Source organism: Wallemia mellicola, assembly GCF_000263375.1.
Source record: "Wallemia mellicola CBS 633.66 unplaced genomic scaffold WALSEscaffold_31, whole genome shotgun sequence".
In the NCBI taxonomy this organism is placed as follows: domain Eukaryota; kingdom Fungi; phylum Basidiomycota; class Wallemiomycetes; order Wallemiales; family Wallemiaceae; genus Wallemia; species Wallemia mellicola.
In genome coordinates this window covers 57,627-72,973 of record NW_006531988.1, presented here as the reverse complement: position 1 = coordinate 72,973, position 15,347 = coordinate 57,627, and the positions used below count along the sequence as shown (strand labels likewise).

Below are 15,347 nucleotides of genomic sequence, written 5' to 3'. Positions count from 1 at the left end.
CAGTTAGTTTGAAGGGGATAGTGGTATAGGTTTATAGCGGGGAATGACTTGTGGGTAGCTATATAGCAAGGCGTTTTGTCGCTCTAGGTTGTTGCGTGGAGAACTAGCCGTTTTCGCGGTTGTCAGTCATCACGTCATATGTTTTCGGTTTTGTACTTGCTGAGTGGGATATTTGAGGGAAGGGTTTTCGGGAAGCTGTATTATTATTGAGAGACGAAATTGAGGATATTAAGGTGTTTGAAGATTGATGGATATGGGTGATAGCTAAGATCGGATTGATCAAGCGGGGCAGTAGTGTAATGGTTATCATTGAAGGCTTGCATAGTTCTTTCCTTCAGAGCGAAGTGACTTGTTGTTTCTTTCCGATCCCGGTTCAATTCCGGGCTGCTCCAATCTTTTGCTTTTCTTTTTTGCATAATTGTTTTTGCTTCCTTTTTCTTCTATATAATAAATTTGTTCCAAGTTTTCTAGTTCTGAATTTTAAAAGAAATATCTATAATTTTTTTTTGTAAATGTATGAAAATGCTCTAGTTACCCGTATAATGAACAACATGAAACAAGTAAATACAATCGTTAAAATGTCATAAAAAAGACGTAAATTTGTGTAGTCTTCATGATCTAGCTTGTGCGTAAATCCTTGCGTCAACGTATCCTTGTGCAGGACGTATTTTCGAAATGAGAACTGGTAGAGGTATTAGGAAAAGTACAGCAATGGCCAAGAAACCAGAACGAATATTGCTAGATTTATCAGCTAAAAGACCAACTAGTAAACTACCGATAAATGAAGTAGATTTTGAAGAAATTGCATAAATGCTAAACCAATGTGCTTCTTGACCGGGTGGAATTAGACCACTAAACACAGTCCTAGCGTATGATTGGAAAGCACCATATATTGCACCAAAGTATATTGCAAATCCGAACATTTCTTCAGGCGTTGTGAAACCTCCGAACCCGATATTTTTGAAAAACGGCAAGAAGCCTAATAAGCCATAAAATGGAACAAAGAGACCAGCCAAGACTATAGCGACCAGAGAGCGATGATTTGACCATTTGAGTTGCTTTTGTATGTATGGAGAACTCATTGACCCTAATGCGCCAGCGAGCGGTGAAAGTACTGTTATTGCTAACAATTGCTGACTATCCATGTGAAGTTGTGTTTTAGCGAAAAGAATAGCAGTCGATGTTATAGTAGCGAATCCTACAATTCGTCAGAAGTACTCACGAAAGAGAAGAAACCATACCGTCTGAAAGCAGTGCCCATGCTAAAAGGAACCAATAGGTAGATTGCAATTGCTTAATCTCACGAACTTGGAAAGTATGATATAATCTCTTCCAAGCTTCCTTAATTGCTTGAGAATATGATAACTGATTCTCGTTCTCCTGCTTCGTTGGCGTATCTTTCCGTATGAGTGTGATGGCAGGGATAGCCAACAGAGCCCATAAAACACCTGTAAAGGTGATACAAGCGCGTATAGCGACAATAGGACTTCTCTTTGTGAATATCTTCCTCGCGAAAATTGGAGGTGGGACCGGATTATCTGGCGGATGTGGTGATTTTGAAAGAATATTAAGTGGTATAAGTAAGACTATGAGTAGGGCTATACCGGATGCATAACCAAGTGCTTGACCATAGGCGGACAATCTTGCAGTTTGTGTTTGTACACTGAACTTCTCATCAACTACTTCATCAGAGGCGTCACCAGAAGACGAAGATGTTTCCGAATGTGAGAATGAAGCGTTATCATCAACGTCATCGCCTTCCTCTGGTTCATCAGTAAAAATTGGGGCGTAATCGTTATCTAAACCATATTTTAATCTTTTGACTGTCCTTTTGGCAAGATAAGGAAGGTATGAGTTTAGACAAACGCCACCAATTCCGTAGGATGTCTGTGTTAAGATGGCGATTACTGATGCTATTGGCCAGAATAAACCAGTGAGTGGGTAGAAAGAGATGCAGGCCAGGGAACCAACTATTGCTGCTGTTGTAAGAAGGTGTAGTCTGTGCGTCACTAATGTGATATTCAGCTTGATCGAATGTGAGCACAAAACGCACCATTATCTGCAGCGGTACCCAGGGAAATGACAGCTAGAGCTTGGATGAAGACGCTCAAACTACCGATGTATAAACTGGAGTGCTATTAAGTAATGAAAGATGATATAAACTTCTCAACTCACCTGTAACTCGCACTTTCCACTCTCCATCCGAGGAATGCTATACGTCCGTCACTCGCAGCGTTATCCTTAGCGAGCTGCTCGAGTGCTAGTGGTATAAAGAATGCACCTGAGGCCACGATGTACTATTAAAGGGATCAACTTGCCAATTATATACGTCATATCTGAACTTACGGGTTCAAAAGCGGCTTGAGCTATGAACCAGCCAGTTTTGAGTGTCTGTGCGTATAATGATTAGAATAATATAGCCATTTTATTATTTAACATACGTCTTTTATTTTAAACCTCATAGTAGAATGATAACATGTAAATAAAATTAAGAGTATGCATTCTTTATGATAAACAAGGAAATATTTTTTTACTATAAAATGAGTGACTATTTATCCGAGAGCTCATGTGTACCCAGCGTATGGGTGGTTTGGCTGCTCCATAGAAGGAGGTGAATGTTGACGCATCGGATACGCATTCTCCGTATCATATGCATGATCGTAATCTGATCTGTCAGAGAAGTAGTTACCAGTTGGTTGATTAGATGGTTCATGCAAGTCTGCTATCAGATGTGATTCAGCTTTGCTGAGATGATCTTCTTCCCATTTTGCCATTTTACGGAGGAAACGAGGTGAAGTTTTCGCGGCTGGCCACAAATCGAGTGATAATGTCAAGAAATAGAAAACAACCAAGAAAGCTGTAGCCCATTCGAATGACGCAGCTGCCGATGTGATATTATAGCAGTCCCTATCTGGATGATCGGCAGGATCGATGTCACCTTGACAACTGCCTTGCAAACCACCGAATGTGATAGCGCAGGCTACCGCAAGACCAACGATTATGAGCTTTAATATGCCGTTTCTTCTCAAGTGAGCGCGGTCTGGGTGATCAGTGGCTAGACATGAAACTTCGCAGGTCTGAGCGACGGCCGATATGGCGATACCGACGACAAATACAACTGTCATGGACCAATGGACTGTACCATGGTTGACGTCGTCCATGATACCGAGAGTTATCAAACCCGCTGAACCGATTATACCAAAAACGATAGTGAGCCAACCGAATACAGTTTCTCTTCGTCTGAGGGCTTCAGGAATACGATCAACAGCTCTCAACCATCGCTGTGCAAAAATTCTAGGCATTCTTAGTATTCAGGGTATTGATAATGCTATGACACTCACGCTGGGAGATAGAAACCGACAGTGCAGCAGTTCATAACGATAAAAAAAGTCTTCCATGTCGCGCCGAGGTCAGAAATGTACACTACTAAACCTCTCTATTGAAGTTGTTAAAAATTATTGTCGCGTGCGGTCGCCGCCCAAACTTACACCGGCGATAATACGATAATAGTCATTTGTAGCCCATAAAACCAATAAACCGATTAAATTAGCAGTCCATACGCCCGCCGCTATCAAGGGTGAATACATAATCCAGCCATATTTCAAATGTGTCGGCTTGGGAGCCCGCCTCGTAGTATCTGGCATTCTAGTCAGTGGTACAGTCGAAGATCTAGTGGATAAAGAATCGTCGTTTAGATTAATTTTGATAATACACTTCTTGGATGAAGTCAGTCAAGGCTCTACCCTGGATGCTCAGCTGCTGCTGCGTAGACGTGATGGAAGGAACTAATGAAGTCGGATATAAATAATAATTTTTGTCTTATAAACAAATAAAACGCGCTTTTTTGTTGCAGTCCGCTAAGAGTCCCTTAATTTTCTACCCCTGCAGTTCTCCTCGTCTTTGCTCTCAGTTTTGTACCACTTGAGGAACGAATTAGTACTATTTTAGTATGAGTTGTGGCAACCCACAATCTGATGTTAAAGATCCAGGCGCTGAAACTCCTGAACGTGAGTTCTCTCTATAGCCTTTCATAGCCCCGAATAACAACCTTATCAGGTCGTACGAAGCCTAAGAACAAGATTTGTTTGAAGTGCAAGACTGAAGCACCCGTCATACAAGTCAGGCATGCCTTATATTGCAGGTTAGTCTCTTATTCACACTTTAGAAGACACTCACAATTCTTAGAAACTGCTTCATTTTCACTACTTCCGGTAAATTCCTCAAGTGGTTCTTAGCGACGTTCAAGACTACTGATATTTACCCTGCATTCTACATTGGTGTCTCCGGTGGCCCATCCAGCCGTTACCTTCTCCATGTACTGCAAACCCAATTAACGCCCAGGAAGGGTAAAGGAAATTTTATTAGACCTGGTGCAGCTGAGAAGTTGGTTGTTATCTACGTCAACCACGCTAATGTCGTCCCGGGTGCTCAAAATTTGCGCAAAGACATTGAAAACATGATTAAAGGCTATCCGAATGCTGAAATTATTGAAGTGGATGTAGACAGTGCATGGAAAGACAGCCAGTCATCTATCTCTGCCCAGCTATCCGGTTTACCTGGTCAGCCACCAAGCGGTACGACTTCATCCTCAACCGCTGATTTGTTCGACAGCACACTCGCGACATCATCTCTAGAATCCCATCTGTCGTTACTCACACACCACTTAATCCTCAGGGAAGCTAGAAAACACGCAGACGGTTTAGTTGGTAAAGATAAAGAACTTCCTCTCTTCTTAGCAACAAGTGCGACACGCGTAACTATTAAATTGCTATCCTCGATGAGTAGAGGTCGCGGTTGGTCATTGGGTTCTGGTGAGGTTCAGCCAGAGTCTTCACAATTTGGAATGAGGATCTATCAACCTCTGCTTAACACCTCATCAAAGGAAATTGCATACTTCAACAAATACGTCGTTCCAGACGACTCAAAACCGGTAGTCAACAGGACGTTCTCAACTTTTGCACCACCTAAATCATCAATCGACAGATTGACCGAGGAGCTCGTCGTATCACTAGAAAGAGGCTTCCCATCGACTGTATCGACTGTTGCTAAAACTGGTAACAAAATTTCTTTTGCAGGTGAAGCAAAAGAAGGCGAAAGGTTGTGTACATTATGTGGTTGGCCTGCACGCGCAAAAGCTAATGACTGGAAGAATGGTATCGCAATAACGAAACTTGATGATAAAGTAGAATCTACCGAGTCAGATCAGCCTTCACTTGCTGACATTTTATGTTATGGATGTTATACCAATCTCACAGATTCACGTGCTCGCTCAGAAGTCAACTACGCTCTGCCGGGATGGACAAACGAATACGCCGAGTCTCAGAAGCTAACAGAAGAATCTATGCGTGAAGAAATAAAGGATTGTCTATTAGATGATGATGAGTAATTGTAAAAATATGCATTGGTTTATTTATTCTCGATTTTTTTGTCTTCTTGTTTCATTACGATGATGGCAGATAAGGATACGATAAAAGAACTTTTCAGAGGTCTTAAGGATATTAAGGTTATTAATAATGGTGTGTATTCTACAACGCTTTATTCTTTTCTCTAAAACTATCAGACCCACTGATAAAGAAGGCTGCGATTTCTGGACTGTCATCTAAGAATGAGTTAGCAGTTATTATCTTCGAAAAGTCGGCGTTTCATGAAAGTAATTTTAATCAATTCGATCACTTAATCGATAATCATGTTATGATTCAACAGAATGACATTTATCATGTCTTAACTAGTTCGAGCACGCCTACACCAAACGATCAGAAAGTTACAGTGATATATCCAGCTACACAGAAGCATCTCGATAAGGTGTTGATACAGTTATTAGTGTAGCTATCTAGCTAACATGATATCAGCATAGTAAATCAGAAGTATCATTGTTCAGAGAGACCCCAGAGGTTTTCAATACTATCGTTAAACCATACATTGATGGTTTACCTTTGAAAGAGACCAAGTGGTGAGTTGAAGTATCACAAAATCACCCTTATTGATGAAACAAACAAGGATATCATCTCTCGTTTCTGGAGAAGCCGAAAATGAAACATATTACTATAAAGGTAACTCATTTGTCATCGCAGCTGACTACAAATGGGACAAACAAGATCTTAACACTTTATATCTTCAAGTAGTAGTAAAGGACCTATCACTGAAATGTCTCCGTGATCTGCGATCCAGCCATATTCTCTTACTTAAGAGTATGCGCGAGGAAGTTGGAAATGTGTTGAAAATGAACTGGGATTTGGATTTAAGTCAGGTAAAATTAGCTGTCCATTATCAACCAACATATTGTAAGGTAGTTCTTTAACCTTAAATTCAACTAAAATTTCGGTAGACGTCTTCCACGTACACGTCGTCTCTGTCAATTATACCTCTTTCCCTGGACTGAATGTCGGTCAAGCGCATCTGCTAGACGACATTATCGAAATGGTAGGTATCGTTAGACAATTATATATATCATCTAACAAGCCTAATAGCTTTCATTCAGTGGTGATATTTTTGAAAAGATGACATTGACGTATCATTTGTCGAAACTACACGCATTGTACAAACTCCTCAAGCCAGACACGGCATCATTAAACACACATGATGACTCAGGCAAGTTACAAAACTAAAGAGGGAGTCAATAGCTTGAGGAAGTAGGTCTTCCTTATCTTGTACTTACATTTATGTCTTATCTTGTATTAAAGAGGTGATGATGAGGTGATAGTCAACAACAATACTCTATTACGGCTAGTGGAAATATTAAAGATAACAAAAATACTCACTCTAATGAAATAGACCATAGCTCACCAATTCCAGGTGAGAATAGCACTAAAATGGTAGCAGTAAACCGATTATAAACCTACTGACAGGCCACTTCAAAATGCTAAAAATGTTGACACAAGTTGTCTTATTAACAGCAATACAACCATTCATCTTTATAACCAATTTTTTTATAAAGTTCGGAATACAATTGGCCATTGAAAACCCTTATCTGTGACATCCTATTAAGGAACTTCAAAAAAAAATTCCATGACTCAGGTCACTTTAATTCTCGGAAGCAGTCTTTCCGAATGCTGAAGGTCTTCTGGAAATTAGATCAGATTCATTTAGTGTGAACATGATTGATCTATGATTTCAAATAAATGGCATATTTTACAATGGGATAATTAAATTCGGAATTTTTGGGGTACGGAAAATAGCAATTACGATCTTTTAGCTTATGAATAAGTTCTAAGAGTGTATAAAAGCATAAAAGTTTCATTCTTTTATTGAAACAATAGGCGAGTTTTCAAGTCAAAAAGCATCATAAGGCAAAAGTAATAATGTATCAGATACTTTAACTATTATAAGGATGACTGGTATTTGTAAAAAGATTAATTAGTTGTAAAGGTTATAACACTTCTCTTTGTCTAATATTATGTTTAAGATCATCGACATCTCTCTAAGTGGAAATAACGGTGTTGACACTTGCAGGTAACGAATCTATGATCGATTCATCGATTCTAGCACATACTCCTTGCGGACGTACGATGTGTACCTGATGGTACCTTGACAGAGCGTATAAAAATTATGGCAATCGCGCGGACATTTTGTTCATATCATCACGGTAACAAATGAAATACAGTGCTCTTTTGATAGCAGCTACCGCTGCAGTAGTAACAGCCAACCCAAATCTTTTCGTTAGAGAGGCTGAATTCAATGATGATGCAGCCCAGGAATGCTTGCAAAATCAATGCCAAAGTCTTAATAGCAAGATTAACCAAGACTGCCTTCCAATTATTGGAGGTGTAGACAGTGACACCGACCTTGGAAATCAACAAGCGATTTCATACTACTCATGTATCTGTGATGCTATGAGTAGCGCATCAAGTGACTGTAAGAGTTGCTTATCGAGTGCAGGTGAGTATAATTTCTTGATATATTCTATAATATGAACAGACAATCATTAGGCGAGGATATCGACCAAGAAATGGGATCAGTCTGCGACGAAGTAAAGACAATGACAACGTCTACACCTGCTGGTACAAGTGTCACCACGAATACACAAACAACAGATTCAAACACTAGTCCATCTCCATCACAATCTGCAAATCAAAATAGCGGCGACTCAGATGATGATGATTCTAGCTCACTTCAAGCAATTCCTTCGTTCGCTGTTATAGCCTCATTATTAGCAATTGCTGGTTCGCTTGCTTTATAAAATCGTATACCGAATATAATTATTCATGTATTTCATTCTATTCCTTCTTTATAGATGTCGATCACCTACGAATGCATCCTCCTAGGCACATTCGACGTAGGGCTATTGGATAAAGTTAAAAACAAACTCAGAGTAAATTGCGATAAGAATTATGATTTAAAATCCCATGAAATCGTCTTCAGCGTATCAGCTGGCCCCAATACGACGAATGGAAGAATGGTTATGCGACGGGATGCATTAGATGAGCGTGCGAAATGGTTAGTTTGTCATAATGTAAAGAATTACTATTGAAATTGTATAGGAATGCTATCAGGATGTTCAGAGCTGAGCCTGCAGTGAGTAGAACTACTAAGACTGCAATACAACTAATAAATTTAGACAAGATACAACCCGCAGTTACTCATACGATCAACGATCGATTTCGAATTGGAGGATATTGATACAAGTATACCCTTCATACAATCACTAGGCTATGCATATAATCATGAGTTTACAAAACGTGGAGAAGCATACATATACAATGACGCGATAGTTAGCGTATATCAGCTTTACAACGTGAGTATGAGTTTTCCCACTTTGTTTCTCTGACATACTTTTCAGTCAAATGACGAAATCGTTCACGCACAAAACGTTTGGATGGCAGAAGTGCGCAGCTTGCCAGTTATACCAGATCAGAGTGCATCTATAGATCCACTCAATATAGCAATATCAAACTGTCTCAAATTGAAGCAAACATTGAAACCACTCATTCAACTCAAACGTGTAGAACATTAAAATAACTAGTTTTATTTTCTAATTTATTTCAGTAATATAATTCTATAACAGACAGCTTTATTAGTTAGATGAGTGTAAGACTTGACGAAAACTTGAGTTAAAACAGGATAGCTGGTAGGTATAAAGAAGAACATAGCTAGAAAATCGACAACTAAATATCGCATTTGCTGAATCTTTCGTAAAAAACGTAAAAACGTAAAAAATGGAGAAAAAGGAAGTAAGATCATTAAAAGAAACCAGATTCTGATAACATTCTCGCCATCTTTTCATCATCTTTTTCTCTAGGTTCTATACGTAAACTAATCGGGAAAGCGTCTGGTGCGTGATCAGATTCTTCTAATTGTTGTGTAACAAATTTAGAAATCTGTGGTATTGGCGTAAAATTGTATGGTGTTGCTTGATATTGCTGTATTTCAGAAATGAGATCCGCGGCCATTTGTCTCTTAGCAAAGTTAACAAGGGGCAATGAACCTGAACCACCGCCTGGTGGTGATGTCAACTGTTGACCGCCTCTCTCTGCATCTTTCAAGAAATCAGGATTTCCATCTGTTATGAATGTCAAGTAAGTGAGATAGACACCTATTGGAATGATTAGTTTGTCAACATAATAACTCTAGTAATAACTCACCCAAGAATGGTACGCAAGGTGGATTGATGTTACGTAAAAGTTGCTTATAATTCGCGAAATTCTTCGTACTATCGATGGTAGTATCGAGGGATTGATGTATGTTAAGGGCTTTTTGTGACACTTGATCCCACGTTCTCTTCAATCTTCTAATTGGTGGTGAGTTGATACCAGCGATGATACCAGCCATTGTTGAGAAATTGTTCAGAGATCTACATCTCTCAGCAACATAAATGAACCATTTAATCATTGAAGCTCTCTTTTTGACATCATCCTTCATACCTAAAATACTATGCGTAACCCAAGCAGCCAATCTGTTAGATAATTGAATCATAGTTCTAATATTGTGTGCTTTGTGTGTTTTGAGATGCTCAGGGCCGCTCCAATTCTTGTTCAAACATTCATCTGGTTTTATTCTATTAAAGGTATAACTTTCAATGATTGTCAATTGTCTTGCCATTTCTAATGGATCAATATCTAGCAATTTCAACTTCTTTGAGTTCTTAGGTAAGATTGGCTGTGGAGGGAAGTTCTGTGCAGTTATGATCCTCTTTGGTTCTAAACCACCTTTTGATTCTCTTCTTTCAACAATCTTTTTCAAGTACCGTACAGGTCCAACGATTGTCATTGGTATATCGGAATCAGCGAATTGTCTAATTCTGCTGAGAATATAATCGTCTCTGGTATCATCAAAATGATGTTCTAACCATGATTTCATGACATTGATAACGCGAAGTTGTACGACCATCTGTTTCTTCTCTCTCCACATTGTAATATCAGATTCACTTAATCCCTCTGGTGCAAGCAAGTGGAATCTGTGAATCAGTAGATCGAAAACTTCTCCGGCAGTTGCGAATGATGTGTAAGTCATCAAAAATGTCTTACTAAACTTGAGATCTAGAGGGGATTAGTTGTGATCAAGATTGGTTAGTAGTTTACACTCACCTGTATGCTCATGTGTTGTCAATCTTTCAACTAATGCTGGGACAGTACCACCTTTGACACTTCCGTTTGGTTGGATAATGAGAGAAGAACCGAAATCACTACTCAAGAAATGTTCTTTAGGGCCAGATCCAGTCGAACTTTGGGATGGCCTTTGGTCGCGACCAAGTGATGATATATTACTTGGCAAAGACTCTTGACTGTTCTCACCCAACAATTTATCGACTTTCTGCTTTTGTGCTAGCCTATGTTGCTCTTGCAATTCCTCAACAGAAACTACTTGCGTATTTGTGGATTGTGAGAGTAACATTTGATTATTAACCAAAGTTTGCGTATGCGGGCTTGCTGCTGAATCTGATCTTTCACGATTTTGGACGTTTAGATGATAATCATTTCCTACATTCGCACCAGGATCCATTCCCTCAAGGTCACTATCATCATCTGCGACGGCTTCATTTAGTCCGAGTCCAGCACTCTTGGCAGATTTAATTGACGATGCTCTATCTAACTTTGATAATTGAAGTGCACGTCTACCAATTTGAGTTGGCCCAGATACTTTATTGTTTGATGTTAATTGGTATTGCGTGTCAGCAATCTCAACTAACGATAACAAACTCTCGAGTACATCTGAAGATGATGACTCAATCTTGAAGATATCTTTTGAAATACATCCTATCAGAGCTTCACAAACTTCAACTTCAGATAAATTCATTGAAATTAGATCTTGTAATTGTACTAAAGCATTACCAGAAGATGTTGTCAGACTTATTTTAGCTTTCTCAAACTCATGCAAGTATGAGTGGGCTTTGCGTACTAACTCTTGATAATGAGAATCATTAGCGCTAAGTGGAGGTGTGTCATCTTGTCCCAAGATGGGTGAATCAGGTGGGTGTGTTGGTGGTGGAAGTCCATCAAAGTCTAACATAGGTAAGACGTCAACTTCATCAGTTGCGTTGCAGAATTTAGTAAGCGTAACTAGGCATGATTGAATTGAAGGTAAAAGTGATGGAGGAAGTTTGTTGATTGTTTTAACGACTTTCTTTTCTTCTTTAGGTTTGCTAGGCTTTGAGCGTTCGTCTTTAGTCAAGTCTGGATCGACCTCTAAATCTGAATCAGGCTGGGCTTCCTCGGGATCATTATCTCCGTCTATGACTTGCTCATCTTGCCTTATTAATGCAAGAGATTGGTTTATTGCCCGAAGAGCTTCTCTGGCGTCACCGCCAAGTTGCTCAAGTTGAAGTAGGGTTGGTTTACCCATTTCTCTTCTCCTTCGGACATTAGTAATGTGTTTAATTTCTGCTGACTCCGAGCGAGGACCCAAAACTGCAAGAATTTGTCTGGATGGTAGACCATCTTTGACATCTAAAGCACTCTCAATGAAATCTTGAAGGATATTTTGAAGGTCAATTACATCCTCATTCATCTGTTCTAAGGCATTCCTGACAATTTGGCCAGATTCGTCAACAGGCAAAAAGCAGAGAATACTCTTGATGGCTTCAGAAGTGAGAGTACATTTTGACAAGGCGGCTATTAACCTCCTCTGAGTGGCTCTGAGTGAGATCATAGATGATGGTAGTGACTTTATTGACACAGCTGAATTTAAAATGCCTGTACTGAATAACACACTTCTTATACTATCTGTCACGGTCTCAATCGCAATCTCAACTTCATGCGATTGTTTCAAATGAACATTCTGACGATGTTGTATGAGTTGATCTTCGTCGTTTGTATCATTGTGACTAGTTTGATCTAATGGTGCTTCAATGTCTGAGTCCCTTCTACTCATAGCAGAGGCCTCTGTAGTCCAACTGAGTGATGATGCATTAGTAAGTGCTTCAAGTGCGACGATGGCCTGAGCTGATAAATCTTCCAACGATGCTTGAAGGGTAGGACGTAAAGCTATAGCGACCTGTAAATCGTCCTCCTTTAGAGTGAGCAAATCGTCTAAGCTGTTAAAGTCTGTTGTTTGGTCTCTAGTGAGCGTTGTAGTCGTGGTATTCGAGTAAATTGGATAGGTTGGCGTGATAGCAGGACTTTGATGATCTACCGACGGTGATCTATTAAATGTCGGTAAATAAGCAGATGTTGGCATTTCCAACGACTGTTGACCGGTTTGAGTGTTCAAATAGAAAATGTTACCGTCCATACTAGCTTGCGGTATCCAATACTCATCTGGTGTGGCATTCTGTACTTCTGGTAGTGGACTCAGGATGTCTTGCTCGAGTATGGAGGCTGCTTCGTCGTCTGATATTCTAACGACCTAGTAGATTGTGAGAAAATGGATAGAATTGCTAATGAACTCACATGGTTTGAAGGGAACCATCCACGGTCATTTCCCAATAGACCATCCCACCATCCCGATTCTAACGTCGTCAAGACTTCAATAACATCACCAACGACGAACGAAAGGGATGAACTGTCTAGTTTCTGATAATTGTACGTAGCCTTGACAAAGAATGTCGTACTGCTCATCGCATCAGATTGTCGTCGTCGTTGTCGTATACCAAGAATCGTCTGAGCGTCAAATAAATTTTACAAATTACATTAATACACATTTATCTCTTTTATCATGACGGTGTAGTTGCTTATGCCTTTCCCTCCTTACTCTTCGCTGGTCCATGTAGATCTTAGCGAGATCTAAAAACGCTTCTTCAATACCGATTTTGAGTTTAGCTGATGTTTCTAAGTATTTAACGCCTTTAAATACTCCAGAAGGTTGAAAATTACTTGGGAATACGCCTAAATGAGGCTTAGATGTCGTTATAAGATCAGAAACAATAAACTAACGCTCAAAACCTAAATCAACTTTATTCCCACATAATAATACTGGTATACGTCTAATACCATCTGTATCTTTTATTCTCTTTATATCCTCAACGATTGGTAGCAGATCATTAAAGGTTGAAGGATTGTCTAATGCGAATACTAACAGAAACGCGTGACTCTCTCTAATAACTGACTCCCTGAGTGTCATCATTTGCTCTACACCCGCTGTATCTGTAATCTGCAATCTATGCGTTTTTCCGTCAATTTCCGCAAGTTTAGTGAAGCTATCCTCTATCTATTAGTCTAATTAGTATAATCCACGCGTTCAAATAATCTCTCTCACTGTTGGGTCGTACTATTTTCACTTAATCACACCATCAATCTATCATAGGACTCACATTCTCATAAAACGATCCATGTACGAATCGTACAGTTATTGAACTCTTTCCTACTGCGCCCGCACCCAAGACGCATATACGTATTGAACGCATCCACTTTCTGCCGAAATGACTAAACGAATTCAAGTCGTGATACGTACCTGACTGAGCATACGATCGTAAATCTGGAGAAATTTATTTGTAAAATATTAAATTTAAGTTATGATATGATTTAATGAATTTATTTATTTACACCCATTACAATCCTTCTCATCCCCTTTCGAAATCAAACAAAATCGTGAAAATATTCATCAATAACAAATCATAACTTCAAAGCTTAGCTTGTCTAGAGAGGTACTTGGTATTCTCTTGTATGATTCTGGCTGCACCTGTAACCATCTCATCGACTATCTCCTTCGCTGTTTCTACCTTATCGATAGAACCAGATACCTTACCCATGAGCCACATACGTGTTTTGGCTGAAATTTCTGGTCTCTTTTCTAGTTCAACCTCATGTGGTACTAAGCCCTTTGATGTCAACTCCTTGATTTCGTCTCTACGGTTCTCTTCCCAGTCTTTAACGTAGTCGTGTCCGTATACACGGAGTGGTCTACCCGTGTAAATCAATGTGCGGATATTGTCATCCCACGTACTCTTTAATACGAGATCTTTGTGGTATTTTGGTGCTGCTGCTTCAGCTGATGCGACGAAACGGGTGCCTACCCAGACACCAGATGCACCATATCTAATCAGATTAGAAGGTATCAGGAGGATTAAGAAGGACTCACGATAATGCTGCTGCTAAACCCTTGCTATTGTAAATACCACCAGAGGCTACAACTTGTATCTGCTTGCCTGTGAGTGGACTCTTAACACCTTGTACGGCTTCAACGACAGTTGGGATGAGAACACTAGTTGGTACATCACCAGTGTGGCCACCACCTGGGATATACTGTTAGGATAAAGTTTCAATATCTTATAGTTCCCACCTTCACCACCCTGTGCGATAAGGATATCAACACCGGCATCGATAGCTTTTTGTGCATGCTTTGGATGTCCGATCATGTTTGCAACTGTGAACGATTGTCAGCATCCTAGCAATGGCTCGTTATCTTACGAACCTGGTATACCGGCTTCATGGAGCTTATCGACTGCAAACTTCGGTGGTACACCTACAGCGCATACAAACACTTTAGCGCCATTCTTAATTATGACGTCTAAGAGTTCAGGAAGCTGCCCTTTGGTGTAATCATAGTTTGTCTTGCGGGCACCCTCACCAACTTTCGGAAGTAGCAAATCAACTCCGAATGGGAGGTTCTTGTCAACTAATCCGGCCTTTAATTCGTCAATTTGGTGCTGGAGATTCTTTGGTGTGTATCCCAAACCTGGAGAATGTCAGTAGTGGAATACCGACCGGAAGAAAACTAACCACCGAGGACACCAATACCGCCAGCGTTTGAAACGGCAGCTGCTAGCCTATTAAGTCGTTAGAAAGTGTGTGTAAGTAAACGGTCTATCTTACCTGTGAACTGTCAGCGAGGGCTATCTAAGAGGAGAAACACTCACTTGCTGCCAGCAGCGACGTTCATACCTGCTAACATAACAGGGTGCTTTATATTCAATAATTCAGTTAATGGAGTTTGCAAAGACATCGTCGTTTCTGTATAAGGAATATAATAAGCGAAAT

The 15,347-nt window shown here is 39.9% G+C and overlaps 10 protein-coding genes and 1 non-coding gene across 11 annotated transcripts; 5 read left to right on the top strand and 6 right to left on the bottom strand.

The window, feature by feature from the left end:
- The first annotated feature begins 285 nt into the window (after positions 1-285).
- On the top strand, positions 286-392 carry WALSEDRAFT_t100. The gene has a single exon. It is a non-coding gene; the product is annotated as a tRNA-Ala (tRNA).
- Positions 393-531: 139 nt separating this feature from the next.
- Positions 532-2,465, bottom strand: WALSEDRAFT_34155 (hypothetical protein; the record flags this gene model as incomplete). The annotated part of the gene is made up of 6 exons (XM_006960623.1): positions 532-1,198; positions 1,242-2,009; positions 2,054-2,127; positions 2,176-2,297; positions 2,347-2,391; positions 2,442-2,465. 6 exons carry the CDS (start codon positions 2,460-2,462, stop codon positions 612-614), a joined length of 1,617 nt encoding a protein of 538 aa, XP_006960685.1. The 3' UTR covers positions 532-611.
- A 27-nt stretch (positions 2,466-2,492) lies between these two features.
- WALSEDRAFT_34154 (hypothetical protein) lies at positions 2,493-3,788 on the bottom strand. The gene is made up of 3 exons (XM_006960622.1): positions 3,489-3,788; positions 3,342-3,436; positions 2,493-3,294 (listed from the first exon to the last, which is right to left on the bottom strand). The coding sequence occupies exons 1-3, from the start codon at positions 3,642-3,644 to the stop codon at positions 2,565-2,567; spliced, it is 981 nt and encodes a 326-aa protein (XP_006960684.1). The 5' UTR covers positions 3,645-3,788; the 3' UTR covers positions 2,493-2,564.
- Positions 3,789-3,905: 117 nt separating this feature from the next.
- On the top strand, positions 3,906-5,419 carry WALSEDRAFT_61550 (hypothetical protein). Its single transcript, XM_006960621.1, has 3 exons — positions 3,906-4,007; positions 4,057-4,141; positions 4,186-5,419. Exons 1-3 carry the CDS (start codon positions 3,950-3,952, stop codon positions 5,384-5,386), a joined length of 1,344 nt encoding a protein of 447 aa, XP_006960683.1. The 5' UTR covers positions 3,906-3,949; the 3' UTR covers positions 5,387-5,419.
- A 13-nt stretch (positions 5,420-5,432) lies between these two features.
- Positions 5,433-6,803, top strand: WALSEDRAFT_61549 (HIT-like protein). The gene is made up of 7 exons (XM_006960620.1): positions 5,433-5,516; positions 5,561-5,802; positions 5,850-5,950; positions 5,998-6,281; positions 6,326-6,420; positions 6,468-6,629; positions 6,681-6,803. The coding sequence occupies exons 1-6, from the start codon at positions 5,447-5,449 to the stop codon at positions 6,603-6,605; spliced, it is 930 nt and encodes a 309-aa protein (XP_006960682.1). The 5' UTR covers positions 5,433-5,446; the 3' UTR covers positions 6,606-6,629; positions 6,681-6,803.
- Positions 6,804-7,589: 786 nt separating this feature from the next.
- WALSEDRAFT_52906 (hypothetical protein) lies at positions 7,590-8,176 on the top strand (the record flags this gene model as incomplete). The annotated part of the gene is made up of 2 exons (XM_006960639.1): positions 7,590-7,875; positions 7,926-8,176. The coding sequence occupies 2 exons, from the start codon at positions 7,590-7,592 to the stop codon at positions 8,174-8,176; spliced, it is 537 nt and encodes a 178-aa protein (XP_006960701.1).
- Positions 8,177-8,230: 54 nt separating this feature from the next.
- WALSEDRAFT_66507 (hypothetical protein) lies at positions 8,231-8,950 on the top strand (the record flags this gene model as incomplete). The annotated part of the gene is made up of 4 exons (XM_006960640.1): positions 8,231-8,433; positions 8,478-8,511; positions 8,555-8,731; positions 8,777-8,950. 4 exons carry the CDS (start codon positions 8,231-8,233, stop codon positions 8,948-8,950), a joined length of 588 nt encoding a protein of 195 aa, XP_006960702.1.
- A 226-nt stretch (positions 8,951-9,176) lies between these two features.
- On the bottom strand, positions 9,177-10,446 carry WALSEDRAFT_52905 (ras GEF; the record flags this gene model as incomplete). Its single annotated transcript, XM_006960619.1, has 2 exons — positions 9,177-9,529; positions 9,579-10,446. The coding sequence occupies 2 exons, from the start codon at positions 10,444-10,446 to the stop codon at positions 9,177-9,179; spliced, it is 1,221 nt and encodes a 406-aa protein (XP_006960681.1).
- Positions 10,447-12,818: 2,372 nt separating this feature from the next.
- On the bottom strand, positions 12,819-12,971 carry WALSEDRAFT_10046 (the Sh3 domain of Betapix in complex with A high affinity peptide from Pak2; the record flags this gene model as incomplete). The annotated part of the gene is made up of 1 exon (XM_006960584.1): positions 12,819-12,971. A coding segment is annotated over one exon (153 nt), but the record flags the coding sequence as incomplete, so codon positions are not given.
- Positions 12,972-13,035: 64 nt separating this feature from the next.
- Positions 13,036-13,774, bottom strand: WALSEDRAFT_41564 (p21-ras protein; the record flags this gene model as incomplete). Its single annotated transcript, XM_006960618.1, has 4 exons — positions 13,036-13,256; positions 13,305-13,578; positions 13,627-13,638; positions 13,682-13,774. 4 exons carry the CDS (start codon positions 13,772-13,774, stop codon positions 13,057-13,059), a joined length of 579 nt encoding a protein of 192 aa, XP_006960680.1. The 3' UTR covers positions 13,036-13,056.
- An 89-nt stretch (positions 13,775-13,863) lies between these two features.
- On the bottom strand, positions 13,864-15,304 carry WALSEDRAFT_34149 (2-nitropropane dioxygenase). The gene is made up of 6 exons (XM_006960617.1): positions 15,227-15,304; positions 15,090-15,136; positions 14,782-15,045; positions 14,650-14,733; positions 14,449-14,602; positions 13,864-14,405 (listed from the first exon to the last, which is right to left on the bottom strand). Exons 1-6 carry the CDS (start codon positions 15,247-15,249, stop codon positions 13,991-13,993), a joined length of 987 nt encoding a protein of 328 aa, XP_006960679.1. The 5' UTR covers positions 15,250-15,304; the 3' UTR covers positions 13,864-13,990.
- Between the last annotated feature and the right edge of the window lie 43 nt (positions 15,305-15,347).